The 27,331-nt window shown below is 28.0% G+C and overlaps 6 protein-coding genes across 6 annotated transcripts; 1 reads left to right on the top strand and 5 right to left on the bottom strand.

Moving 5' to 3' along the window:
* Positions 1 to 118: 118 nt before the first annotated feature.
* On the bottom strand, positions 119 to 9,826 carry myoG (uncharacterized protein; the record flags this gene model as incomplete). Its single annotated transcript, XM_003285389.1, has 6 exons — positions 119 to 2,570; positions 2,614 to 3,037; positions 3,062 to 7,834; positions 7,907 to 8,200; positions 8,317 to 8,734; positions 8,816 to 9,826. The coding sequence occupies 6 exons, from the start codon at positions 9,824 to 9,826 to the stop codon at positions 119 to 121; spliced, it is 9,372 nt and encodes a 3,123-aa protein (XP_003285437.1).
* An 857-nt stretch (positions 9,827 to 10,683) lies between these two features.
* On the bottom strand, positions 10,684 to 13,627 carry DICPUDRAFT_93932 (uncharacterized protein). Its single transcript, XM_003285388.1, has 2 exons — positions 13,600 to 13,627; positions 10,684 to 13,033 (listed from the first exon to the last, which is right to left on the bottom strand). The coding sequence occupies exon 2, from the start codon at positions 13,026 to 13,028 to the stop codon at positions 10,767 to 10,769; it is 2,262 nt and encodes a 753-aa protein (XP_003285436.1). The 5' UTR covers positions 13,029 to 13,033; positions 13,600 to 13,627; the 3' UTR covers positions 10,684 to 10,766.
* A 452-nt stretch (positions 13,628 to 14,079) lies between these two features.
* DICPUDRAFT_76377 (uncharacterized protein) lies at positions 14,080 to 20,213 on the bottom strand (the record flags this gene model as incomplete). Its single annotated transcript, XM_003285387.1, has 3 exons — positions 14,080 to 17,408; positions 17,576 to 19,951; positions 20,030 to 20,213. The coding sequence occupies 3 exons, from the start codon at positions 20,211 to 20,213 to the stop codon at positions 14,080 to 14,082; spliced, it is 5,889 nt and encodes a 1,962-aa protein (XP_003285435.1).
* A 273-nt stretch (positions 20,214 to 20,486) lies between these two features.
* Positions 20,487 to 21,957, bottom strand: DICPUDRAFT_97036 (uncharacterized protein). Its single transcript, XM_003285386.1, has 3 exons — positions 21,613 to 21,957; positions 20,795 to 21,522; positions 20,487 to 20,688 (listed from the first exon to the last, which is right to left on the bottom strand). Exons 1-3 carry the CDS (start codon positions 21,706 to 21,708, stop codon positions 20,553 to 20,555), a joined length of 960 nt encoding a protein of 319 aa, XP_003285434.1. The 5' UTR covers positions 21,709 to 21,957; the 3' UTR covers positions 20,487 to 20,552.
* Positions 21,958 to 22,217: 260 nt separating this feature from the next.
* DICPUDRAFT_29301 (uncharacterized protein) lies at positions 22,218 to 23,132 on the top strand (the record flags this gene model as incomplete). The annotated part of the gene is made up of 2 exons (XM_003285409.1): positions 22,218 to 22,309; positions 22,457 to 23,132. 2 exons carry the CDS (start codon positions 22,218 to 22,220, stop codon positions 23,130 to 23,132), a joined length of 768 nt encoding a protein of 255 aa, XP_003285457.1.
* Positions 23,133 to 23,427: 295 nt separating this feature from the next.
* Positions 23,428 to 26,709, bottom strand: DICPUDRAFT_14919 (uncharacterized protein; the record flags this gene model as incomplete). Its single annotated transcript, XM_003285385.1, has 1 exon — positions 23,428 to 26,709. A coding segment is annotated over one exon (3,282 nt), but the record flags the coding sequence as incomplete, so codon positions are not given.
* Between the last annotated feature and the right edge of the window lie 622 nt (positions 26,710 to 27,331).

The raw sequence follows: 27,331 nt of genomic DNA, 5'->3' as shown, positions 1-27,331 counted from the left end.
CTTTGATTTCTTATTTATAGAAAATTGGTTTTACAATTAAATTTATTTATATCGAATCTTTTTTTTTATTAAAAAAAAAAGTTAAATTATTATTTTTTTTTTATTAAATAATAGTGTTTTAATAATCATCTTGATCATCTTGTTCTTCTTGCTGTTGTAGTAGTTGTTGTTGTTTTAAAGCTTTTCTCTTCTCTTTTTCTTTTCTTTCTTTCTTTCTTTCGTTTCTTCTTTCGATTTCAACTAAATCAATCTTTGGAAGTGATTTGAATGTTTGATAGATTTCGTTGATATCTTCACCTTGAGTTGTGAAAAATAGTTTTCTAGTTGGATTAATGAGATCACCAATAAGAAAAGAGAATGAATCCTCTCTGTAGGTAAAACCTGAAACTTCATCTAGATCAAATCTTTCGATTTCATTTTCCATTGCATGATTAAAAAAGACCATAAAGTTTTGATTAATACCGATCCAAATGGTAGTGTTAGTGTTGTTTTGTGAGTTATTGTTTGGATTACGACGTCTAGTATCGATGCAGAACCAAGTTGATCCAGCGTATGGGAGGCTTGATGCTTTTTGGAGATACATTGAAAGGGCCAATTCTGGGGTAATTGCTTGGTCAGCCAAATCACTATGAGCTTCGTTAATTTCAATAACCCATTGTGAAAGTCCTTTTCGGTCTAAAAGAGTAGCAGGAATACATAGTTCAACTGTATCTTCGGAAATGATTGGTTGCTGAGCATTGTAATCACCTTCTTGGGCTTGTAACTGAAGAGCTGCCAACTCTAAAGAGACATCAATAGTAAGTCCTGGTATTCTTCCACCTAAAACATCGTGAACATATTGATAAAACATTAATTCTAACATTGTGTTACTCATTGTTTGAGAAATGTGTGGGATCCAAATCTTTCTAAGTAATACAAATCTGCCATTGATAACGGTCTGGTCTGTTTTACGTTGTCTCTTTTCTTTATCTTCAAACTCTTTGAGAATATCACAAAGCTTTTCATTATCTTTAAGAGATATTTCTTCACCGCTCCAATCTTTAAAAATTGCAAATTCTCTCCATAAAACAAAGTCTTGAATATCCACAATTGTCTTTAATGATTCTAAGGCGGTGGTGGAGGAGTTAACTTCAACTGTTCTTACTGGACCATTTGCTAAATGAACTCTAATTACAATATTACGGTGTTCTTTAACAGCTAAAATTTCTTTCTTTGATGGTGCATTAGTACGTGGACCTTTGAGAGAAGTACTTTCTAATTTCTTAATACACGAAGCAGAAAATATGTTTTGGGTTTGGGTAAGGAATTCTCTGAGATAAGGGAACAATTCAGCGGAGCATGGGAAGCAACCAGCACATAAACTAAATAATACCATACCTTTACGGGCTGAGTTTGGAATTGGAGCTTGGGTTTGATTGTTTGGTGTTAGTTGACGACATAAAAAGAAATAAACTTCGTCACGAAGTGATGGTTTGTCGATAGCACGTTGAATAATAGTTTGAAGTAAACGAGTTTTTCTATCTCTTGGGAAAAGTGGATAGTCGCCCATATATTTCATAATATTTAAAAAGATATCATAGTCTTCAGTGTTAACATCAGTAATAAATACACTTGATTGCTCGGGTGGGGTGCCTGTATGTCTGAGGGCATCTCCTAATTTAAAAACTGTTAATGAACGGAATCTATTGACTGCATATGGCATTAATGGATGTTTGGAGCCAGATTCAACAAACTTGGTAAAAAACTCTGGTTCAAAACCTTTACTAACTGAGGTTTTCTTCTTTTCTTTTGGTTTACGTTGTGGTCTTGAAACTGATCCCCTGTGTGATGGTTGTTGCTGCTGTTGTTGCTGTTGTAGTTGTTGCTGTTGTTGTTGTAGTTGTTGCTGTTGTTGTTGTAGTTGTAGTTGCTGTTGCTGTTGCTGTTGCTGTTGAATTTGTTGCTGTTGTAGTTGTTGTTGTTTGAGTTGATGTTGAATTTGTTGTTGTAATAAGTTCTGCAATTGATTTTGTTGTTGTATTAATTGTTGCTCTAATTGTAATCTCTGTTGAACAAAAAGTTGTTGAGATGGATGAACAGATTGTGATGTTTTTCGGGCATTGACGATATTATTATTGTTAATAGTATTGTTTGTATTATTACTATTGGAGTTAGTTTTCTCTTTGGCTTTTTTGTCAGATGTGATTGGTTTATGCTCTCGTTTTTCTATAATTAAATTTACATATTCTAATGGGAATGAGCCACTTAAACCATTGAATGTACCAGTACACCAACCTTCACTACCTCTGATAATATTGGTAATAGTATCTTTAACTTTGAACTCGAATGCTCCATTTGGTGAAGCATAATCTCTATTTGCAGTGCCACTAGTTGCTTCAGAGGATAAATAATAAATATAGCTATTGATTAAAAGAATCACTTCTGTCCATTGTGGTGTATTAATAACTAAATCTTCACCATCAATATTTATATTGACTTGTTGATTCTCTGGGTCACTTTCACAACTTAAAACTTTGGAATAGTGGAATGATTTTAATGGTTTAAATGTATCTTTTGGTTTGCCAATTTGTCTGAGGAGTAAATTAAGATCTTCATGGGAGATGATGTCTATACTCATAATCGGAATCGAAATCATCGCTGCTAATTAATGGTAGATTAACTTGTGAACCAACTCCTCTCTTTGTTGGTGATGAGAATGATCCAAATGGCATTGATTTTGGAGATACTAGGCCACTACTAATTATGTTTTGATTATTGATATTATTGATACTATTATTCATATTATTATTGATATTATTGATATTATTATTACTATTGATATTATTACTATTTAATGATGGATCGCTCATTAATATAACATTGTTATTTTCGGCAGGAATACTATTGTTTTCATTAATGATTACAGTTAAACGATTTGTTCTTTCATTACCTTCTGATTTTCTAATATTTATTATATTTGAATTATTTATATTACTATTGTTACTATTATTAATATTGTTACTATTGTTACTATTTATATTTATATTGTTGGAAGAATCTATTTCATTTGATTCTGAATTACTATTATCAGGTTGTGAGATAATAGTTTTACTATCTACATTTAATTTATTATTTACAGAATTATCATCTAATACATTGCTATTTTCTTTTTTATCATCTCTTGGAGTAGTATTTAGATTTAAATTTATCATACCCATATTCATATTAACATTCATCATATTCATCATGCTAATATAGGTATCATTTTGAAGTTGAAGTGGTGGTAATTGTTGTTGTTGTTGCTGTTGTTGAAATTGTTGATATTGTTGTTGTTGTTGTTGAATTTGTTGTTGTAATGCATGTAGTTGCTGAAGTTGTTGTTGATATTGTTGATATTGTTGTTGATATTGTTGTAGTTGTAATTGTAGAGTTTGGGGATTAATGGTTTTATCAATCGAGATTGATGTGATTTGAGTACCTTGGTTGGTTGAAATAAGTTGACCTGGGATTGATTCTTTTAGAACAATATGAGCACCATTTGCATCGACGATTACACTGAAACCCTCCATAGCACCAGTTTCGATTTCACTCCATTGACCTTGTGTACAATTCAAAAATACAGTTTTACCAAAGAAAGGAAGAGACATAACATAGGAAATAATTACTTGTTTTACATCTTCTTTATATTCAAAGATATCTTTACATTTTGTTTGAATAAAGCTAAAGTATGGATGAAGTTCGAAAAATTTGCTTTGGATTCTATCACTCCAATCTTTTGCAGAATATAAAGATAGATAGTTTTGGGGAATATAACGTTGCCACATTTCTAATGCTGATTTTGGATGATTGTTGGTTGTGATATCATATTGAAGACGAAGAACTGATAGGATAACTACCTCACTTTCGGTAACGGGGAAATGTCCTTTTGTAATGGCCATGATAATTTGGTGGAAGAAGAAACCACTTTCGAATTCATTTGGAACCACTTCAGGTTTAACGAATAGTTGAATCTTAAAGTAAAATTGGAATGCATCCATATGAAGAGATTCGTGTGGACTGAGAGTGTTATAGTGGTTTACTGACTGATAATAGTTTTCCCATTTGCTGACAATATCAAGAACATATTCGCTATAGCTAACTGAACGTTCTTTATTCTTTATAACTTCATAAACAGACCAAATAAAAGCATCGGATTTTAAACCAGCAACTTTAACTAAACGGTCGGTAATATCGCCACAAGTAGTTGTTGAGTCAACCTCTACACCCTCACCCACATCATCAGGGAAAAGGAAAAATACTTTTAGTGGCATCCGTCTGCGAGTAGCTTCAAACTCTGTGTCGATTGGTGGCATTGATCTTGGGCCATTTTGAATAATAACCTCTAGGCGGTTGAAACAAACCAGGGAAAGATCATCATCTTCATTTGAATTGTTGTGGTGAGAATAAAGATAGCTTGATATATATTTTAATAAACGTGGTTTTGGGGCAAAACAGCCACAAACAGTTAAAAGTAATTCCCAGCCTTTAATGCGATTTTCACGCTTGCCTGGATAGTTTGTAAGTTGTTTGATAATTTGACAATAAATTTCATCACGAATTTCTGGATAGAGAATACCTTGACGAACTATATGACTTCCTATATAGTTTATTGATTTCTTTCTTTCCAAATCGCCCATGAACTGAAGAATAAAGTTAAACACCTCCAACGAAATTTTTTCCAAGTGAGCCAAATGAGATGGGTTGTTTTGTAATGATGGTTCGACATCCAATTTGTGTAGTGGATAGTAAAGCTTCTTGCCATAGCTAATTAAAGATTCATATGAGATTTGTTTCTTTCTAATTAAAGATTTCTTTGATTTTAATTCAAAGTGAAGTTTGGCATACTCCAACATTGAAAACTCTTCTGTATCATTGGGTTTAATTAAAAATGATTTGCTTCTTCTACGTGGTGTAGTTAAGACTGGATTGGACTCTTTCTTCAAAAAGCTGAAATATGATGGAAGATAAATTGGAAGTATTGGAGTAGTACCTTCTTTTTGTGTGAAAAAGCTTGGTGGACCAATTAAAGCACCAGCTTTAGAACTACCAGAAGGAGTAAACAAAGAGGTTGGGGTATGTCCAATAAATGAAGGATAGCTACCAATAGTAGTTCTTGGTGATCTTGGTGATAATGGTACTGATCTATTTATTTCCTCCCTTTCTCTTTCTTTTTCTCTTTCTTTTTCTCTCTCTTTTTCTTTTTCTCTTTCTCTTTCTCTCTCTTTTTCCCTTTCTTTTTCTCTTTCTTTTTCTCTTTCTTTCTCTTTTTCCTTTTCTTTCTCTCGTTCTTTTTCCCTTTCTTTTTCCTTTTCTCTTTCCTTTTCCCTTTCTTTTTCTCTTTCTTTTTCTTTTTCTTTCTCTTTGATATGTTCTTTTTGATTTGAATATAGAAGTTGATTTGTACTCTTTCTCCTATCTAAATTTAGTGAATAACGATGTTGACTTGAAAATGAAGAGGATGAAGAGGTTGGTTGTTGAAAACCAGGGCTTGTATTATTAATACTTGAAATTGATGGGAAACCATGGCCAGAAATACTATTATTTGTACTTAGAGAGTTAGAGATTGATGGAGATGTTGGTGAAATTAATAAGCCTGGAATGCTTAGTGATAGGTATTTATCATTCTTGCTGTTGCTTGGGATATTGTTGTTATTATTGTTGTTATTTTCAGAATTGAATCTGGGTGAGGGTATTAGTTTTGATGTATTGCTACCAGTAATGGTTGATTTAATTGATTTAGCACTTTCAGCAATAAAATTAAATGGTGAAGCTTTATCTAAATTCAAACTGAAAACATGTTTACCATGGCTTGTGGTTGGAGTAGAAAGAGATGGGTCTTTTTCTTTTCCTTTTCTTGGTGACTCTAATCTTGGTGAAATTGGTGGTGAGGTTATTGGTGAGTGATGGGTTGTTGTTGATGGATGTTGTAAAGGTTGGTGATGTGGTTGTTGGTCTGACACAGAGGGTGAAATAATTGGTGATATAACATCTTTGGGTCTGTTTGGAGTACTGCTGTTACTGTTGCTATTATTATTAATATTATTATTAAGACTACTAAGATTTAAACTTGTACCTGAAATTTGTAATGGTGGAACTCGAATATTTTTGGTTTTTTCACTCTCTTGGGAAGATGATAGTTGTTGTTGTTGATGTTGTTGGGATGATAATGAATTTTTGATATGTCTTTTGGATGTAGTATGATGTGGTGGATGATGAAGAGGTGGAAGTGGTTGTTGGTGATTATTTTGTTGTTGTTGTTGTTCATTATTTATGGTATTGGTATTATTTGAAGCTTTTAATATTGGATAATAGGGTAATGGTGATATTGGTGGAGTTGGACTTGGTGATATATTGATTTCTAAAGACAATGGCAAAACTGGAGTTGGTATCAATGGATTGTTTTGTTTTTCGATTAATTTTTGGGTATAGTCTTTTGATAACGATGATCTTAGATGAGTTTGAAGGGCAATAGCCGACTCTTTTAAACGAAGATATGGAGCTCTACAAATAACCATTCTAGAGAATGATTCCAAAATAATAGTGGCTTGTTTAATTGAATGATAACTTTTTTGTGAAAGGTATTTCTTTGATTGTCTTTGGATAACAATGATAGCAGATTTCATTTCTAGGAACTTCTTTCTAGTTTGATACATTCTCCAAGTGCTTTGAATAACGAATGCACTATGAACCCTTCTCTTTTGTAATTCACTCTCTAAGAGTGTACCAAGGGTATTACGTAAGAACACTTTATTATTCCCCAAGTGGAGTGGTGGATGGAGAATACTTTCGAAATTGATATCATTTTCTTTGAGCTTATCGAAAAGAATTTGAAAATTTGGACGTTGGCCTCTAAAAAAGAAAGAAAAACGTTCAAAAAATAATTTTATTTCGTAATGGGTAGTAAAACCAAATCTTTGAATTTTGCAAGTTTCCAATAATGAAAGAGTTTTGATTTGTTCATTAACCAGTTTAGAGTCGAATGTGAGTGGTGAATTTTTATAATTTGGTCTAATACAACGTATAAAATGAAGGCCACACTGATTAAGAGCAGGAATAGTCTTAATAATTGATAAAGGTGATTTTTTTGAGTGATGTCTTGGATCATTCATTAAATTTGCAATTTCTGGAGAAAAGTTTGAGTTGAATTGGCCATCCTTATAGAAAAGTAGCTTTGTAATTACATTCTTAATAAGTATAGTATTACGTTGAAGGATTTCATCACGATTTTTAACAATAAAACCCTTGACATCATAATAGAAGGTTCCAAAGAAATGTTCGATACCAAACTTTGATGGCTTTCTAAAGTATTGACGATGACCAGTTAAAAAGTTATTCAATTTATCCAAAAAGATTGTGTCATTTGAATTGATATTCTTGCTTTCTTGATCTAATAGACTAATAATCTTTTCCATCATTTCCACTTGATCATAGTTTTCTTTGAATGTGATTGGTTGGGCCCATGGAATTCTTTCTGATATATACTCTTTTTGTTCATCTTTTAAAACGGTATTTAAATATATTTGCTGTAATTTATCTTCAAGAAAATTAATTGAAAACTGTTCATAACTGTGTAATGGTACACCTTCTTGACCAAAAAGATCTAAAATTCCAATAAAATGAAGTTCTTCAGTTGAATCTGGCTTTAATTTTGTATTTAAAAAGTCAATTATCCAATGGAACAATGCTGAATATATTGATTTGGCCAGTGAGTCCCTATGCTCCATGGCGTCACTAACGGACATATATCTATCTAATATTAAAATACTATCAAGTTTATTTACATCTATTTTAATATTATGTGATAAACTTTCAATTACTAGAAAAGAAAAAAAAAATTAATGTGTTAATAATTTATTATTGTCCATATTATTACCCAATTATAACTTACATGACTTGTCTTTAAATTCAATTTTACCACTTTTTTGAAAAAAATTTACATTACCAAGAATTGTTATAAATGAAATTATCCTAAAAATCAAATCAACCTTTTCACTTGGAAATTCAAAGAAATCAAAAGCGGTTTTTAATCTATCATATTTCTTTGCATCCTCTAAATTATCAGAAATATTACCACCTTGATTTAAATAGTGATACGAGTTGAGATCACCAAGATGATACGATTGCCTTTCTTCATCTGAAATACCTCGGAATAATTGATAAAAAACATGATAATTTCTTTCACCTTTATTATATTGAACTACTCTATTCTCATCTAAAAAATCTGTTACGATTATAAATAAATATTTTTTATGAGTATATATTTTAAAAATGTTAATTTTAATAAATTTAAAAACTTACAGCTATAAAGTTTGGCACCTTTAATTTCACCATAATGGTTATAATACAGTTCGAAATATCTACCCCATCTTGAGCTATTATTATTTGAATCAGTCAAACAATGGCCAAACGATTCTAAAATAATCCCTGCCTCTATAATATAGTCTTTTAAGTATTTATTACGAGATAAATCAGTTGTTAAAAAATATTGAATTAAAACCTTGGTACTTTCTGATTTCCCACTACCAGTTTCACCAGCTAAAAATATTAATTGATCTCTTTTAAAATCTTGCATATCACAAACAGCTCTTTCTGCAATTGCAAATAAGTGAGGTGGTAGGCCTCTCTTTTGATTATATACTCTAAGTAATTCTTGTGAATGTAAATATGGTAGACGTTTATACGGATTAATGGTAACCAAAATGGGGCCAATAAATGTCTATGTAAAATATTAAATAAAAAAATAAAGTTAATATTTTTTAAACCAATTGATATAGGGTAACATAAATATTATACATACATAAATAAGATCCTTTTTATATCTTGATTGTAAACAATTTAAAATTGAATCCTCATCTAAATCTTTAATTTCAGAAAGATCATCAAAACCAACTTTATTTTTTTCTAATAGGGTTGTCAATTGGTTAATATTCGATGAGGATGATGGAGATTGTGCATAAACACGGGAAGATGATTGACCTCTTTCACATGATGATAATTGACCTGTTGATTGGTTCGATGAACTACCTGGTAAGTTTAATAATGGCACAATATGATGATTTGTGCTACTATTCGTATTATTAGTGTTGTTATTATTACAATTTATATTATTCGATAAACTATTTGTTGATGAATTTGGAGATGATGAAGTTGATGACAAAACCGGTATATTATTATTTGAGTTATTTATATTTATTATATTATTACTACCAATACTACCTGTGCTATTATTTGAACTGTTTGTATTATTACTATTACTATTTACACCATTTTGTTTATTCTTTTTTTTATTTTTCTTTTTCTCTTTTTTATAATCATCTGGGGTATTGTTATTATTATTACTAATATTTAAGGATATTGACGAATTTTTATTACTATGGGGTGATAGTTTTGTTGATGAGGTTGAATTATTATTATTATTTGATGATGATGATGATGAGGATGAAGATGATAGATTTGGTATAGTTAGAGAATTTGATGTTGGTGCTGTACTAGATGATATTTGAGAAAATGATCCAACACTAGAATTAACTACTGTTTGATGAATTGGTGATAATGGTGGTGATGTTGATGAAAGTGAAGCAGGTGGTAATAAAAAAGATGTTGGTTCATATGAAGATGCAGATGGTGAGTAATTATCTTTATTATCTCTATCTTTATTATCTTTATTGCCCCCATTTTGATGAGATGATGATTTTCCATGGTTTTGAGGTGATGATTTGCTTGAGTGATGTGAATGTGAGTGCGACCTTTCTCTATCCACGCGTAAATCAGTTCTTTCTTTAGGATTGTCTACCCATGGATTGTACATTTTTATATATTAAATCTATAAATATTACAATTATTTACTTTATATAATAAAAAATAAAACTATTTATTTAATTAATATAAAATTCTTTAAATAATTTTTATAATAAATATGTTATACTATAAAATTACTTTTTTTTTTTTTTTTTTAATTAAAAAAAAAAAAATACTATACAAAATTTGTGCTTTTTTTTTTTTTTTTGTGCACACAAAATATTTAATTTTATTATGTTATTAGGTGTGTATGTGTGTGTGTATGTGTTTGTGTGTATATGTGTGTGAAATGTAAGATTTGTTGTTATTTAAATGTTTAAAGGATTGGTTATTTTATTTTTGAAAAAAAAAATTTTTTAATTTAATTAATAAAACTAAATTTATTTATAAATAAAATTTATATTTATATTTATATAAATAAATATTGTTTAAGTGTTTGTTTTATTGTAATTATACATATGGACATGTAATCAAAAAATTAAATATAAAAAAAAAAAAAAAAAAAGAAAAGATGAAGTAATAATATTAAATCTATATATTTAATATATATAATAAACACTTAATATAAAAAAATAAAAAATTTTAAAAAAAATTTAAAAATAAATATAAAAAAAAAAAATCAAAAAAAAATATTTTTTTTTTTAAAATTTTTTTTTTTTTTTTTTTAATTTTTTTTCAAAAAAAAAAAAACAATAAAATAGAATAAATAAAGTTATATTACCTCTTTATAACTCTTGGGTAATTTATTTTTTTATTTCCTATTTTGTGAATTTTAAACTTTGAAAAGATTTAAAAAAAAAGGAATATATATTTGTATAATAAAAATAAAGAAAAATAGTAAAAAAAAAAAAAAACAGATTTTTTTTTGAACTTTTTTTTTTTGGTTTATTTAGGGTTTATTTGAAAAATATTTGGAAAAAATGGGGGAAAATAAATTTATTGTAACCAATTTATAAATTAACAATAAATTTATTTGAAGTTTTGTGGGTTATATATTTTCCTTTTGAGTAAGAAAAGAATCTGGCTTCATATTCACCATTTATGAGAGGAGCCCTGAAAGATAATTCACCAGAACCAGTACCATTTGTATATTTGGAGTTGATATAGTTTTTATTTTGTGTTTCGCCAACTGAGAATATACCAACCCAATCAGATGATGATGGTGGAACAGTGTTTACAACATAGTCAACTTTGAATTCTTGATCTGGTGAGAAAACAAGATTGCCATTGCATGGAGCTTGAGTATCTTGAGTGATTTGAATACTATCATTATCCTCAATAGTGAAAGAAAGAATGGCTTGCTCGTTGTATTTGGTTGGGTATAAGAAATAACGAATTTCATAGGCACCTGGAATTCTTGGGGATTTAAAAGTTGATGCGCCATTGGCGCTGGCATAAACTGAATCAATATATTTTTTATTTCTAAAACCTAAACTGTAAATACCAATCCAATCCCTTGAATTTATTCCTTCAAGACCACCACCTACTGAATATGTGATGTCGATTTGGTCGCCAAGAACATGGGCTTTAATATGAACAGTTGGACCAATTTGAACTGATTGTGAAGTGTGAATAAGGGTGTATTTGTCTTTAAAAATACGGGCTTCATAATGACCCGGAATAATATTTGGGAATGAGACTAAACCTTCTTTGCCAGTGATGTGTCTGAAAGATTGATAACGATCATGTTTTGGTTGATGTGTTGGGAAAATACCAATCCAATAAACAGAATTTTCTTCATATTTATTTTCTAAATTCCAATTTACAGAGATGCAATCGGGTGAGTTTTCTTCAATACCGGCAACTAAAAGAACTTGATTTGAAACAATGATAGTGTGAATTTCTGAATGTTTCTTTTTTAACTCTTCTTCTAATTGAACGATTCTTGGTCTTTGAACTTTTTCGAGTTCTGTAATTTGATGTTCTAAATCTAAAATTTGATTCTTGAGGGCAGTTTCAATTTCTATCTTTTGAATTTCTTCAATTGATTTCTTTTCAAGATTTTGATTGTGTTTGCTTTCCTCTTCGGCCAATTTCTTTTTGAGATTTTCAATTTCTCTTGCATGATTGTCCATTAATTCTTTATTTTGATTTTGTGACTCCAATTCTTTTTGTTTAAAGAGTTCAATTAGTTTTTGACTTTCAAGGATTTCCTTCTTTTGATTTTCAATTAAATGTAAGCTTTCAAGCTCTTTTTGTTTGAGGATTTCGGTATGTTCTATAAACATTTGATTTTCAATTGATTTCTTTTCTAATTCACTGAGAATTTGTTTCTTTTGTTGTTCAAGTAAGATCTCTTGCTCTTGTTGTTTTCTAGCTAGTTCTTGTCTTAATTGTTCTTGTTTAACCAACTCTTTTCTTAATGATTCTTGTTTAACCAACTCTTGTCTTAATAGCTCTTGCTTGGATAGTTCATGTTTCAAAGCTTCTTGTTTGGCAATTTCTTGTCTTAAAGCTTTTTGTTGTTCTAATTCTTTTATTTCGATCTCTTTTCTTAAATAATTTTCTTTAGCAATGATCTCTTGTCTTCTTAAATCTTCTTGTTGCACTACTGCCTCTCTTATCTTTGATTCTTCTTCCAATTTCTTTCTCATTGCAAGTTCTTGTGCTTTCTTCTGTGCCTCAACCAATAGTCTCTTTCTTTCATATTCACTAGCAAGACGCTTTTCATTTTCGATTTTTTTTAAAGCTTCTTCTTCTAACTTCTTTTTCTTTAATTGCTCATATTGTTGAAGTGCTTTCTTTTCTTGTTCTTGTTCTGGATCAATTGTCATCTCTTTGATGTGTTCAATTGTACGATCAATGGATTTGTTACTGGCTTGGTAAATGTTAAAAATGGTCGATTGGTCTAATGGTTGGTTACCAATGATGCTTGCTAAATCTTTCATTAAAATATTTCTTTCATCGCTTTCAATTGGTGGTTGGATTGGTCTTGTTCCTGGATATGGTGGTGGCTGTTGTCCAGGATATTGTGGTTGTTGTGGTGGTTGTTGTGGTTGTTGTGGTGGTTGAATTTGATGAGTATTTACAACTGTTGGTTTGGTTGGTGGTGGTAATGGGATTTCTGACAAATCCAATGCTGTTTGGTCAATAGCATAATTATTCTTTTTTAAAATTTCTAAAATAACCTCTCTGCTGTGACTGAATGCCTCTACTAAAGAATTTATCTTTTCTTCAATATCTAAATCGGTACTATTATTAACATTCGACATTTTTTCTTTTTTTTTTTTTAAAAAATTATAATACACAAAAAAAAATTTTAGGTTAATAAATTATAATACAAAGGATAAAATTTCTTTTTTTTTTGGGAAAATGTACAGTAGAAAAAAAAAAAATTAATAAAACAAAAATTATTTGATTAAATATCGTCAATAAAAAAGTTTTTAATGTGTAATAAAAAAAATAAAAAAATAAAAAAAATAAAAATAAATTAAGAAAAAATAAAAAATAAAAAATAAAAAAAAAAAATAAAAAATAAATATTTATTTTAGAAAGTTTGAAAAAAAAAAGAAAATTAATATTAAAAAAATAAAAAATTTGTTTTTTTGAGTTAATAATAAACTTAATTTTATTATAAAAAATTTACAATAAAAAAAATAATTGTTTTTTGTGTGTGTATAATATTATTTTTAAAATCTATAAGAAATATTTTTTTTTAATAATTAATAGTATTTTTTTTGTTTTATTATTTTATTTATTTATTTATTTATTTTATTATATAAAGTTTATTTTTTATTAATAAAAAAAAAACAAAAAATAAAATAATGCATGATAAATATTTACAATTTAGTATTACTTTATAGTATTATTTAAAATAATATAAGTATAAATATATATAAATTTGATATCAAATAGAATCTGTATTTATATATAATAATTTATAAATAAATATATAATGTGAAACAAATTATTTATAAATGTGTGTGGGAAAAAAAATTTCAAAAAAAAATAAAAAATTTTAAAAAAAAAAAAAGAAAAAAAAAAAAATTAAATTAAAATTAAATTAAATTAAATACTAAATCGGAATAAGTTTGTTTTTTTATGTATACTTAAAGACTAAAAATAATAAAAAAATAATAAAAAAATAATAAAAAAATAAAAAAAATTTAAAGTTCCTTTTTTAATTTAATAAAGTCCAATTTAAGTTTTTTATTAAATTTTTAAGTTGACCTAAAATTTTATGTTTATTTTTTATTTGAAATGAATTGATTTTCAATAAATTGTAGTACAACCAACCCTAATCATTTAAAAAAAATGATTTATTTAAATCAAACCAAATTTTTTACAAATTTTTCTGACATATGGAATGTTAATTAAAACTAATGAGTCGTCAAAACTTGTGGCATTTGATTGAATATTATTATTTCTATTTGTTTTTTTAATTGGTTTTATATTTGTTGATTTTTTATAGTTGTTAAACTTTTCAATGAATTGTTTATCTGAATCTGATTGAATTATAAATCTATATCTTTCATACTTTTCAATTGCATTTGATGAAGCAACTCTTGATGAATCTTTCATCATTACACCCTTGCTACGTAAGGCATAGGTTGCACGATATATAGACTCCTCCATATTTAAAAATGGATTTTGTAAACGTATTTCTTCGACCTCTCTTATTACTTGGTGACTAACCGATTCTAAAAACAAAGCATCTTGAGCTGATCCAACTATAAAATCTGATAAATATTCTGAAGATTGTAATTCGACACATGCACCTTCAGAGATATCTGCAATTGCACATAAAAAGTCACTTGATGAATGGGTAGGTCTGCATGATACTGTATAAAATGTAACACCCATTTTAACAATTTTTCTAACCAATTCTATACAATCATGTCCACATGGACAGCCATTAGGGAAATTGTCTATTGCTTCATCAAAGCCATGGGCAGGTGCATCTGCAATAAAAATACAAACTTTGGTGCTATTCCTTCTAAAGTTAAGTTTAGATACCTGATATAGACCATCTGCAACTGCCTCTGCATTATCATCCCCACCATCTACATTTAAACTTTCAATCTTTGATTTAATTTCGTCCAAATCGGATGTAAAGTCCACTTGAACAGTTGGAGACTCATCAGTTTGTAAATAGACTTGGTGGTGATCATTATAGAATACATTAGCAACCCTTACATTGACCTTTGATTCCTTTATTCTATCAACAATTTGACCTAACTTTGTTTTTACCTGGGTAAGCTCAGATCCCATACTACCAGTAACATCACATAAGATAACCAAATCCAAATATTGATTGTTATGACGTGACATAAACTTGGTCCATATATTTGAATTAAATGTACACTTTCTCCATAGTTTACAAACCATTGAGCAAGCTACTAATGATTTGCTGTCTTCTAAATAGCTAAATAAAATTGATAACTCTAAGCTATTTAAAACTAATTCTCTCTTTCCACCATTTTTCTTTTTAATTATTTGGTCTTTTTCATTGTTTTTACTATTTTGTTCTATAATAAGATCTTTGCTTAATGGGTTTGATTTTTCTAAATTATGGTTTAAATTTGAATAGATTTGTTTAATTTTATCTTGACATTTAGAAATAGAGAAGGTTTCTAATAAATCGGCAATATGATTATATACATTGGTAAATTTGAACTGTTTAGAATATTCGCATAGCTCTTCAATAATTTCACTAATGGCCAACTTATAAAATGCATCACCCTTGTTATTTTGTTTAAGTATTTTATTGATATCCATTTCATATAGTACTGATGGTCCATTTGGGTCCATTAAGTAATTTGTTATATATTTTAATGTTAATAAATAATTTTCTATTGTGTATGAACTAAAGAAAAGATTGCTTGAGGTTGAATTTAAATGTTGTTTGAAGAGTGGAATACCAAAAATCTCGTGAATAAAATTAAGGCTTTTTACTTGATATTTAAATTCTGGTGATTCACATGATAGGGTTGTTATCATATCATCAACTTTAGTGACATCTGGTCTTCTCTTGTCCAATCTAAACTGAAGAGGAGTGATACCATAATCTTTAGTTAAAACACTGTACATATTTCCTTCTTGGTTGTTATCCAAAAATGATACCAATACTAATTTGCAATCTGATGCAACTTCATTAATATATTTTTTGAACAACTGAGCAAATGAGTAACCATTATAGTTGCAATTTTCTTCCTCATCTGAAACTACTACCAAATATTCTAATTTCTCTTTCTTTTCATAGAATGGCCACAAACCAGCTGCTGGACTGGTGGAGCCAGAACCCTTAATTAAATCGGATACTTTAAAAACTTCAGAAATATTGTTTACATTGAGTGGTGCAAAAATTGGAGAGTGATTAAAGAATTTTAATGTTGAATCTGGTGTCAAATAACTGATAAGTGAAGCTATAATGGTTGCTAATCTTATACTTAAAAACATTGAGTTTGAACAATCACCTATAGTTCCCAATGGAGGTGATAGTGTAATCTTTGATGCTAATGTTTTGAGACTATTTGATACTATTGGTAAAATATCTTTAAAAACTGGAATACCGTTCTGTTGAAGAAACATGGCTTTCTCTAACAAAACACCATATGATTGAGATAGTGTCTCTTTTTGGAGTCTCTCTGAGAGTAACGTGTCAACATCATATGAGCATAGTTCGTGGTAAAACCAAAGAACACTATTTAGCTCTTCATACTGGGCAATGATTAGCTTCAAATGGTCTGGAATTTTCGATGGTGAGATTCTTTTTCTAATATATGAATATGATGGTTTAAACTTCTTAACCAATTCTACAAAGTCATTCATTAAAACTTCATCTGCTAAAAGCTCTTCTTCTGTTGAGTTAAAATTTGAAAATACATTGATTACTGAACCCTGAGGAGATTTGCCATTAAACATCACTGGCAAAAACCAGCTACCTTGAAAATCATTTGGTGATAAATGTAAAAGATCTGCCATTTCTCTCCATATTTCTTTTGGTTGGCCCAATGCAAAAAACTCTAAAGTTTTTTCTGGGAAAGTATGAATCCACTGTTTAAACATTTTAACTAAATTACCGCTTAAAGAACCAACATATTCATACTTTTCTAAATTTTCTATTTCTTGTTTCATTTTTTTAATACTTGAATCGAACCTTAATTGAATTAATTTTTCATTTACTTTTTTTTTCTTTTTATTTTTATCATTTTTACTATTATTATTTTTATTATTTTTATTATTTTTATTTACTCTATTTCTCTTTGGTTTATATTTTATTTTATAGTTGTTGTTATTGTTATTAGTGTTATTATTATTGTTATTATTATTGTTATTGTTATTGTTATTGTTATTGTTATTGTTATTGTTATTGTTATTGTTATTGTTATTGTTATCATTTATTAATTTACTTTCTAAATATAATTTTGATTGCTCTTCCAATCTTTCTTTTCTTTTTTGGTGTGATAATAAAGCATTTTCCACTTTTAATTTTAACTGTTTAATTCTCCTTGGTGAATCTATAATTTTAATTGCCTTTGCAACTTCTTTGAATGTATAGCTTTTATTGTATAAAATTAATTTTGCAAAATCATAATTCTTTGACATAATCGAACCACACAATACGTTTATTTTTACTTTTGATTGTAAATCTAGATAATAATGATTTAAATAATTTGGATTTGTGTATTTTTTATTAAAATGAAATTTTTTAAAAAATTAGTATATTTTTTATAAATATGAAATGTTTATTTAAAAAATCATAAAACAAAAAAGAAAACAAAAATAAAAACAATAGCAAAAAATATTAAATTCATACCAACTGAATTTAATAAAACAGAATAGATTGAAACAAAATTAGATTTATTTTCACTGTTCATCTCACTATTAACATCTGGAATTGAAATTTGGTCTAAAATAGTTGATTTGATCTTTGATAAAGTTGAAGTTTTCGATTCGGTGTATTCTTTATCTTTAATTTCTTGATTAATTTCATGCTTTGAGATATAAACACATCTATCAATAGCATTAATGGACTCTAAGAGATACTTGACACCTTCTTCTTTGTTCATCTTTGAAAATTCTTTTTGAACTTTGGTAAAGATTTCTTCGGCTGGTTCTGATTTAATATCCTTTGCAATCTTGATAAGACGATTTAAGGTATTCTTGATGATTAATAATTGCAATGAGTCAGTTGATTTGGTTTCTTGATATTTGAGACAAAGAGCTTTTAAGTTTTCGATGCCCAATTCGAGATTAAGGCTGGTGGTCATAAGACGGTTCTTCTTTTGAGTGATCATTTCAAAGGTCTTTTTATCCCCAACTGTATTCATAATATTTACAAAAAGATCGAGTTGGTCTTTAAATAATTCTGATTCACATGCCAAATTTGAAAGCATTAAATCGATCTTTGTGACATCTGGACTTGAATTATCTAAAATCATTTGAATTGGTTCAACGCCAACGTTTCTTAATGCAGTGACCATTTGACCTTTAGCATGGAGTCTAAGGAAAGAAATGAAGACTACCTTGGCATCTTTATTAACTTCATTACGATATTTTACGAAAAGATCGGCAAAAGAACCATGTCTATAACTATTTTCTTCCTCATCGGTAACAACAATAATATAATTTTTCTTGATCTTTTCGTTTAATAACTTGGACATTGATGCACCTGGATCTGTACCGCCACTAGCTCTAATGACATTTTTTGATTCGAATAAAGTCTCTAGAGAATCGGTTTTGAATGGAGATGGAGTATCTGCGGAATCAAAGAATGACAATGTTGAATCTGGGGTTAAATTTGAAATGATGAAACTAATAATTAATGAAAGACGAATGGCTGTATCCATACTACCAGATTTGTCACATAATGTGGCGATTGGTGGTGGCAATGAAAAACGCTCTTTAATTTGTGCCATTTTATTGACAATAGCTTCGAATAAAGCCTTGAACAAAGCATCTTCTTTTTTTAATGGCATAGCTTTTTCGAGCAAAATACCAACTGAAACCTCTGAAATACTTTCACCAGAATTTAAACGTTTAACAATCAATTCGATTATTTTTGGACATTCTTTAAATTCGTGTAACCACCATACCAAAGCAGGTAACTCTTCGTAATTTGCAATGGTTAATTTAACATCTTCATCGAGCAATACGCTTGGAAGGTTCTTTCTTAAGAAAGCATAGGATGGTTTATATTTGTTTATAATTAATAGAGCTTTATCTTTTGTAAATTCTTCTGGTTTCTTTAATTCTTTTTCAAACTCGTAGACATATGTGCCCTCTGGTGCTGGTCTTCCAAACATAACACTTAAGAACCATGGAAGGTCAGAGCAAAGATCTTTTGGTCCCAAATGTAGAAGGTCAGCAATTTCTTTCCATGTCTTCTTTGGTTGGCCCAATGCAAAGTATTCTAAAGTATTTTTGCTAACAGTTTTGAACCATGATTTAAAAATTTTTACAACATTACCAGACAATGTGGATTCATAGCCATAGCCAACCAACTCTCTAATTTTAGCCTCAGTTGATTTAAGTGAATTTTGGTAACGTTTTTCAAAAAGCTCTTCTCTTATTTTTTTCTTTTTTAATTTTTCTTGAGGAGACTCTGAAACTTTTGATTTTTCTTTTTCTTCTTTTTCTTCTTTTTCTTCTTTCTTTTCTTCAGATTTTGGCTCTTCAACTGCCACGGCAGCTCTTGAAGGTCTAGCACCTCTTGTAGATCTAGCACCTCTTACAGATCTGGAACCTCTTGTGGGTCTGGCACCTCTTACAGATCTGGAACCTCTCGATACAACTTTCTTTTCTTCCTCTTTCTTTTCTTCTTCCTCTTTCTTTTTTTCTTCTTCTTTCTTTTTCTGTTCTTCTTCAAAACCACCATTTTCAATCTTCTTTAATAACTCTTCAGCTTCTTGATCATTAATTTCAAGATTTTTTAATTTTTCCATGATTTTATTTCTATGGTATTCGTCTGATATGGTTTTTATGGTAGCAATACGGGTGTCATGCTTTTCTTTAATGATCTTTAATTTTTCATTTAAAATTCTAATATTTCTCTTTGAGTCCATAATCTTTAAACATTTCAAAATTTCAACAAAAGTGAATTTGTTAGTATCTAACAAAGATTTTGATAAACTGTATAGTTTTTTATCAAAAGTAGATACTAAAAAGTTAGCCTTGGTATTTGGATGTAAATCTAAATAAAATTTGAAAAAAAAAAATTAATAAAAAATTAAATTAAATTTTATTAGATTAAATTAAAAATAATAATTACCTATGGTGTGTAATAATACAAAAAATAATACAATATATTCATCTTTATAAGATGATTCTAAAATTAATTTGGATAATTGAATTGATAATTTTGAATTCGTTATTAATAATCTAATATCATCGATATTATTTATTGAATTCATATCAACAACTTCCAAAGCTTCTTCATTTATTCTTTGATTCATTTTTTATTTTATTATTTATTTATTTTATTATCTTTTTATCTATTATTTTATTATTATTATATTATTATAAACATTAAGTATAAAAATAAAAATAAAAATTAATTTCTATAAAAAAAGAAAATTATTCTGGCTTTAAGAAAAAATTATTAAAAAATTTTGATTTTTTTAATAAAAATTTCTCAAAACCAAAAAAACTAAATTAAAAAAAAAAAGAGAAAAAAGGGTTAAAGGTGTGTCATTTCTCGCAAAATTATCATTTTGTGTATGGGTTGTGTGTGGTTGTGAAATTTTTGTTATACCTATAAGTATATTTATTTTATTAATTTTTTATCTAAATTATTATTTTGTATCTTTTTGATCTACTTTTGGTTGTTCATTGGAATCTGTTGATGGGGCTTTCATAATTATATATAAAAATAAAATCACTATAATCGTAAACATTACTAAATAAATTGGTTTTGTTTCTTTAATTTTACTATAAAAAGAAAATAATAATAATTAATATTCAATCCATATATTTATTTGTTGAATCCATTTAATTGATTGGTTATGATTGATTGATGTTTTTTTAATAAACTTACGTTATAATTTTTGAAATTGGATTAACTTGTTTTTTATTATATTTATCATAGTCATCATAAATTTGATTGATATTATTATTATTATTATTTATATTTTGGTGATTTAATTGAATTACAGTATCTTCATGCTTTCGGCTTGCCAAGCCATAAGGATTAGTATTTAAATGTGAGAGAGGTGGTGTCTCCTCTAAAAGACTTGGGTTGATTAAACTATTTGAGCCAACACCGCTGGCGCTGCCACTATAAAAATCATTGGTTGAGGATGGTGGTGATGCATTATTTCCGCTGCTACTATGATGATGATATGTTAATGTGGAGTTATAATTTGATGTTGTGCCACTACCATTTAAGCTTGTATTGGTTTGTTGCTGTTGTTGTTGTAATTGCTGTTGCTGTTGTTCTTTTTTTAGTCTTAATGGACCCAATACTGGATCTGCCCAACTTGATAGTGAAAATTTATCTCTCATACTCTCTGATAATGCTGAATTGCTATCATTTGTTGGTAATATTGGTTTGGGGCATTTTGGACATGGATATGATGATGGTGGTGTATTGGGTGATAATGTTGCAACATATACATCAATGCATTCTGGATGAAATAAATGATAACATCCCAATCTAACACTATCATTAGTATCATCAGCATCGAATCTACCTTTACAAACCCCACATACTGAATCTTCAAAATCGCAATCTGTTAACCAATCAACATACGATCTAATATAACACTGTAAAAAAATAAAATTACCAATATTATTATTATTAGTACATATAAATATATTAGAATAACACAATATGGATATTTTCAAACTACTTACAATTGGATGATCTGAAACAACGCACGAGTCACATATAAATCTTTTATGATTAAAACAAAAGTCTTCACTTCTTTTCTTACATTTACAAACACCCATTATATATTTATATTCAATACTATTTTTATTTGTTGTTTCCTACTGTACTACTATTATTATTACTGTTATAGATTAATTTATGATATAAAATTTTTTTAAAATTCTAAAAATTTCAATGAGTCACTTTTTTATTTGGGTGGTTTTGCTGATGTTGTAACAAGCAAAAATATTAAAATATAAAATTTTAAAATAGATTTATTTATGATAACAATTTATAATAACAATTTTAATTTAATTTGTAACAAATAGTAATAATTAAAAACAATAAATTTTTAAAAAAAAAATTAAAATTAAAAAAATAAATATTTAAATTAAAAATTAAAAATAAATGAATAAATAATTATATTTTTAAAAATAAAATAATAAATTAAAAAAAAAAAAAAAAAATTAAAAAAAAATTAAAAAAAAAAATTAAAATTTTTTTTTCGTTTTATTTTTTTTTTATTTTTTTTTACTTTTTAAATAAATTTTCGTATTTCATTTAAAAATCAAATCAGATATATAAAAAAATGGCAGATCAAAATAAAAAAAAGAGAGCTATTAAACCATATCACAGAATTAAAGCTCATGCTAACCCAGCATCAGATTATAGTTTTTATTAGTATGTTATTAGAAAATTAATAAATTTATAAATTTAGCAAAACGATTCTGTAATTCTAACCAATTATTTATTTATTTTCAACTATCATTTACAACTATCATTATCATTATCAAATTATTATTATTATTATTATTATTATTAAAATAGTCCAATTTCACCAGATCAATATGATTGGAAAAAGAATTATCCAAATCAACCAATGGATACTAAAAAAGTCGAAATTGCAGATGTCGGTTGTGGATATGGTGGTTTATTAATTTCATTATCATCATTATTTCCAGATAGATTAAGCGTTGGTATGGAATTAAGAGATAAAGTAGTACAATATGTAGAAGAGCGTATTGACAAATTACGTGAAAAAACTCCAGGAGAATTTCAAAATGTTAGTGTTATTAGAACTAATGGTATGAAATACCTTCCAAATTATTTCGAAAAAGGACAATTACAAAAAATCTTTTTCCTTTTCCCAGATCCACATTTCAAAAAAGCAAATCACAAACGTCGTATCATTTCACCAACCCTTCTCTCCGAATACGCTTATATTTTAGCACCAGGCGCTTTTGCATACTTTATTTCTGACGTCGAAGAACTCTTCCAATGGATGTACGAACATTTTAAAAACCACCCACTTTTTGAACAAGTAGAAAGAGAAGTCGCTGAAAACGACTCTTGTGTACCATTAATTATAAATTCAACTGAAGAAGCTCGTAAAGTTAATCGTATCGATGGTAAAAAATGGTATGCAGTCTTTAGACGTATTGAAGATCCAGCCAAAAAAGATCATTCATTTAAAAACTATATTTTAACTTCACCACCAGAATAAACATCTGGATCAACAACTCCAACCGCCACAGAACCAAAATAAAATAATTAATAGTAATAAAAAAAATAAAAAAAAAAAAAAAGTATTTTTTTTTTTTTTGTAAATAAAATAAAAAAGATAAACTAAAGTGTAATAGTATACTTATACACATTTATAAATTAAAAAAAAAAAAAAAGAAAAAGGGTGTTTTTTATATTTTAGTTTTTATAAAAATCTATTTTTATAATTTTATTGTTTTTTATTTATTACCTAAAGCTTCCAATTTAAAAGCTTTTTCTCGAAGTTTTTTTGATTTTTTATTTGATTTTAATTTGAGTAAGTGATTATATACAGTGATTTGGTAACGAACAAAGTCATGAATGATAAATATAGATGCACCAAATTGAATCATATCTGGATACAATTCATATACTATTTTTCTTTCTAATAGGTTTAATCTAATTTGATGGACAACATCTATAAGGTTTTGAATTCTATCGTTTAAGTCATTTGCTTCGATATCATGTGGGAGTGGTTTATCTGCTAGAATGGCATTATAATTATCATCTACTTTTTTCAAGTCTGTAATAATTTGATTTATTGAGGTGTAAGCGTTAACCATTTCATCCAAAACTGTGTCACTTAATTTTTTACTTAAAATTGTTTCTGCCATTACTAATCTAGTATTTGAGTTACTTAAGTGTCCATACATTTTAAAGAAATACTTGAAACGATGAGGTTTAAAGAATAGTTCTGATTTGACATCTACAAGAGCCGCAAAAAACTGACCATTGGTAACACGGATACCTCTTAAAGTTGCTACCATCTCTGCCTTGTATTGCTCTGGTGTTACTTTTGGTGGTTCGATTGCAACGTTTGAACTATTTTTAATATTATTGCTGTTGCTACTAGTAAGAGTATTGTTGTGAATTGGTTTTTGTAATGAGACATCAGCATTATTATTATTGGGTTGTGGTTCTGGAGGTGGTGAGACTGGTTGTGGTTGTGAGGAATTCAAAATTGGTGATTTATCTTCTAAAGCAACCTCATTTGATGACTTTGGTGAGTCATGTATAACCAATCCCTCCATATCCACTGAATTGTTATCATTTTCTTGGTGCTGTGATAATCTGAAACTACTGTTTTCTAAAATTTTAATAAAGGTATTTGTAATATTACTTGCATTCTTAAAAGCTCTTTCGATGTTTGATTTATATGTAAAAAATGGGAAAATTACCAAAGAAAGAACCAACACCCAAACAATGCCCATTGTAATGAATAGACATCTCATTACAGCGTACATAACAGTATAGTCATGTGAAAGATATTGACCATAAGAAACCATAATAAAAGTCAAACCAGAGACTGAGCCAGCATAGGAGTATCTTGGGTCTTGTTGAATATGAGAAATGGCAAAGATCCAAAAGAAAGTGAAAATAAAAAGCAAAACCTCACGACCCTCGTTGTGAACAACACTGGTGAGCCATGAAACAAGGAAACCCAAGAAACCACCACCGATTGTTCCAATCATACGATGAATAGATCTTGTTGAAGTGGCACCTAGTGATGGCGAAAAAACAATAACTGTAGTGATACAGGTCCACATACCATGTACCTCTAACTCGTGATATCTTTTTCCATCGAAATAGTGGAATATAATGATAGTAGATGTAAAGCCGATAGCAACCTGTAATGGAAACACCCATCTTTTATTTGCAAAAAATGTAGCCCAGAACCAATTCAATGTGAATTTCCAGAACCTTTTCCATGCAGAGTAGGGTACCATACTTTCATCAACAAAACAAGAGGCCTTGTTTTGCTTCCACTTTTGTCTCTCTTCTTTTTCCTTTTGAATAATATTCTTTACCTTGATCACTCTTTTATAAATATGTAATGGAAAACTTGTGATGATAAACCAAACACCATATCTAAGTAGCTCTACAATTATTGGCTCGTAACGTTGTAATTTCTTTACTTTTAATACAATATCAGAGATTCTTTTTTGACTAGAAGCAAATGAAAAAATTCCAATTAAAAAGAAATGAACTTTGGAAATCTCTGATTCGTGGAACATGAGATTGTCACCTCTTTGGTATTCTTTAACACAACTTTTGTAAAATATTTTTGAGCTATTGATTAATTCTTGAGTTTCTTCGAATGACATCTCTAAAACTTTTCTTTTATAATGAATTGAGTTGATATCTACATCTTTACCTATGATGGTTTTACTAGTTACCTCACCTGCTTTTTCATAGTCATATTTCTCGGGACTTTTTAAAATATCTATAAATAAACAATTTTGTAAATGAACCTCTTCTATAATTGAGTCAATAAATGGAATCATTGGTAAAATCATTTCTTGACGAGTTTTGATTTCGAAACCCTCATCTATTGACTGTTTAATAGTAATTAATTGCTTTTGTGACATCTCCAACAATGCTAATAATTGTTCGTACTGTGCTATTAATGGAGCATTCCAACGCTCCATTCTGGACTCTGCTAAAATGATTGATAATCTAAAAATTTGATCATTTAATTTACCCTCCATTTTTAATAAATCTTCTTTAGATGGAATTTTGATAGCTGATGTTACAATTGGGGTTTGTTTATTATGGCTAGTGTTATGAGAATGTGGTATATTATTATTACTATTAATATTATTATCGTTATTATTATTAATATTATTATTGCTGTTGCTGTTATTTTTGTTATTGACATAACCATTTGCACCTTCTTGTTCAACAATTACATTTTCGTTACCAGTGGCAATGCTTTCTAAATTAATATCATCATTACCATTTTGATTTTCTAAACTAATGTGATCATCGACTTTACCGCCATCGGCACCAGACATATATTCAGGTGAATAAATTGGGTGCATAAATGACTTGGGTCTTTTCTTTTGTGGAGTTGTTGGTGAAATTTTACCTATTGACATTTCCATATCCAATTTAGCCTCCATTTGATACCCAACAGCTCTAAAAAAGTTTTTGGTTCTATCGAATGTTTTGATTACTTTCTTTAGGAACAATCTTGATGCCAACCATGGGAATAAAAACATACCACAGAAAATTAATACACAAAATACTAAGCAGAATAATACTAAAAATTGCCAAATCATTTCATATGGACTCAAACCTTGATTAAAATAAACACAGCAAATAAGATTGATAAGCATCATTTTGGCGGCAAATAAGTTGATCCATCTTCTACCCGGTATTAAAGAGTACAAAATAAATGTAAAAAAGAAATTAAAAATATAACTGACCCAAAGATATGATGCATCAACGATCTTTTGAAGAATAAATGTATATAATGCTGCTATGCCCAAACCCCACACTACCACACTACCACTCAATAATGCTGCCAAAGAAGATATATTGAATGCCATCATAACATAAACCACCGGTACCAAAATTAATAAATTGACATTTATTGACCCAATCTTTACAAACAATACAAATCCTGACATTAACATACATCCTATTGCTTCCTTTAATGCTACTTTTTGTTTTAACCCAAAAAACCTTCTCCTTCTTTTATTCTTTTCTTTATAAATATGAACCCCTAAACTATAATTATGTTTTTCGTTATTCATTCTTTAAACTATTATTACTACTATAAATATAACTTTATTACTATTATAAACTTTATTTTATTGCTATTATTTTTATTTAGCAAAACTATTGTTTTGTTAATTATTTTTTTAAAAAAAAAAAAATAAAAATCTGTGTAAAAAAAAAACAAATATTAATATATATGCATAATATTATTTATTACTATTATTAAAAGTAAATAATGAAATTTAAAAAAAAAAATCAAAAAAAGTGAAATCTAACAATAGATCTTTTTAAAATAATTTGAAATAAAATAAAAAATAAAAAAATTATTTATATTTTTTATTTTTTATATTTTTAATTTTTTTTTTATAAAATATTATTATTACTATATTATTTTGAACTATTATAAAATATTATTTATTTATAATTTATAAAATAAACAAAAATTTTTTCCTCTCTTTTCTTTATTTTTTTTTTTTTTTGTTTTTTTATTGGTATTAATTTTATCTCCCTATTAAGACAATATTCTGTGTTGTGTGTTTTTACCTTATTAATTATATTTTTTATTTTTTTTATTTTTTTTATTTATTTTTTTTTGTTCTTTTTAGATTTACGTGCTTCTTTCGAATTTGTATTATATTTAAATTTTGTATTTTTGGT

Source organism: Dictyostelium purpureum (assembly GCF_000190715.1).
Source record: "Dictyostelium purpureum unplaced genomic scaffold DICPUscaffold_45, whole genome shotgun sequence".
Taxonomy (NCBI): Eukaryota; Evosea; class Eumycetozoa; order Dictyosteliales; family Dictyosteliaceae; genus Dictyostelium; species Dictyostelium purpureum.
The sequence above is the reverse complement of the archived record's forward strand: the minus strand, read 5'-3'. Positions and strand labels throughout refer to the sequence as shown.

Excerpts from the sequence above, each read along its gene's own strand:
- DICPUDRAFT_97036 (XM_003285386.1), bottom strand. The coding sequence starts at position 21,708 with ATGGGTGTTTGTAAATGTAAGAAAAGAAGTGAAGACTTTTGTTTTAAT. Across the intron at positions 21,523-21,612 it reads TTGTTTCAGATCATCCAATT|TGTTATATTAGATCGTATGT; the intron begins GTAAGTAGTTTG and ends ATTTTTTTACAG. Across the intron at positions 20,689-20,794 it reads CCAATTTCAAAAATTATAAC|TAAAATTAAAGAAACAAAAC; the intron begins GTAAGTTTATTA and ends TTCTTTTTATAG.
- DICPUDRAFT_93932 (XM_003285388.1), bottom strand. The coding sequence starts at position 13,028 with ATGTCGAATGTTAATAATAGTACCGATTTAGATATTGAAGAAAAGATA.